Below are 1,008 nucleotides of genomic sequence, written 5' to 3' on the forward strand. Positions count from 1 at the left end.
GGGGGGGTCCCCAGCCAGCATGTCCGTTGGGTGGCTGTGAGCTGCGTCCCCCACGATGCCCAGAAAACGGCTCACCCCGGGCAGGAGCCTCTGAAATAGTCACAGTCGCCAAGAGCAGCTGCCTCTTTACACCCCGGCATCGCGCCGGTTCTCACGTGGCGAGTCGTGCTCAGCGCTTGGGGGGCTGCCAGTCTAGAAAATAAAAGAGAACCGACGCACGTTTGGCACAAGCCCGGCTGGCCGCAGCAGCGAGGCACGGGCCGCTGCGTGGCACCGTGGTGCCGGGGCTCACCCTGTGTTTGAGGTAGGAGAGGTACGTGTCCCAGCCCAGCGTGATGACGTTGATGTAAACTACCCGGTACTTGGGTGGGACGAAGAGGAAATTCACGAGCTGAGCCGCCGGCCAGACGCACCAGTCAGCCTGCCGAGAGCAAAGAGCAGCCAGGCGCTCCCTGCCAGAGCCCCGTCCCCACCGGGGGTGGGAGGGAGAGCTTGGCATGGTGTATTTACCTTGTAAAACTCCCAAAATTTCTCCTTCAGCTCATCCCAGCTCTCCTCTAGAGACTGGCCCTCCAGCGTGCCCATGCCTGTGGGGACAGACAGACGTCAGTGGGGATGGGAGCACTCCCAAGGCTCCACGTGGGGGGTGTGTGGATGGGAATTGCTGTGCTGTGACACTGATAAATTCCCAAAAACTCCCCACTGTGGGAGGGAAGGGCAGCACCGGCACCAGCCAGAGGGAGGGAGCCCTGGGAAACCCACATTTGCCCCACCGAGGGAGGGTGACAGGCGTCACGCTGGCACCCATGCGCCGTAACACGTCACCGGCAGCGCAGGCCACACTCAATTCTCAGTGACACAAGGCGGGTGCCGCCACGTACCGAGGAAATACCAGGCACCCAGGGCGGGCGATGCCACCAGCTGGTCGATGAGGACTTTCTTCAGGACGGTTTTGAGCCCCCGCACGCCCCGCGCCGGGAAGGCAGCGTCCAGCCAGAGGTACCAGTA

The 1,008-nt window shown here is 63.0% G+C and overlaps 1 protein-coding gene across 1 annotated transcript in view; it reads right to left on the reverse strand.

Moving 5' to 3' along the window:
* Positions 1 to 6: 6 nt before the first annotated feature.
* MPV17L2 (MPV17 mitochondrial inner membrane protein like 2) overlaps positions 7 to 1,008 on the reverse strand; it is a 4,150-nt gene continuing 3,148 nt past the window's right edge. The window contains exons 3-6 of the mRNA XM_035889027.1: positions 882 to 1,006; positions 511 to 587; positions 293 to 421; positions 7 to 192 (exon numbers count right to left, since the gene is read on the reverse strand). Coding sequence (XP_035744920.1) covers positions 127 to 192; positions 293 to 421; positions 511 to 587; positions 882 to 1,006 — 397 coding nt within the window. The 3' untranslated portion in view covers positions 7 to 126. The remainder of the gene's footprint in view (positions 193 to 292; positions 422 to 510; positions 588 to 881; positions 1,007 to 1,008) is intronic.

This window comes from Egretta garzetta, unplaced genomic scaffold, assembly GCF_000687185.1.
Source record: "Egretta garzetta isolate BGI_Z169 unplaced genomic scaffold, ASM68718v1 scaffold392, whole genome shotgun sequence".
NCBI classification, from domain to species: Eukaryota; Metazoa; Chordata; class Aves; order Pelecaniformes; family Ardeidae; genus Egretta; species Egretta garzetta.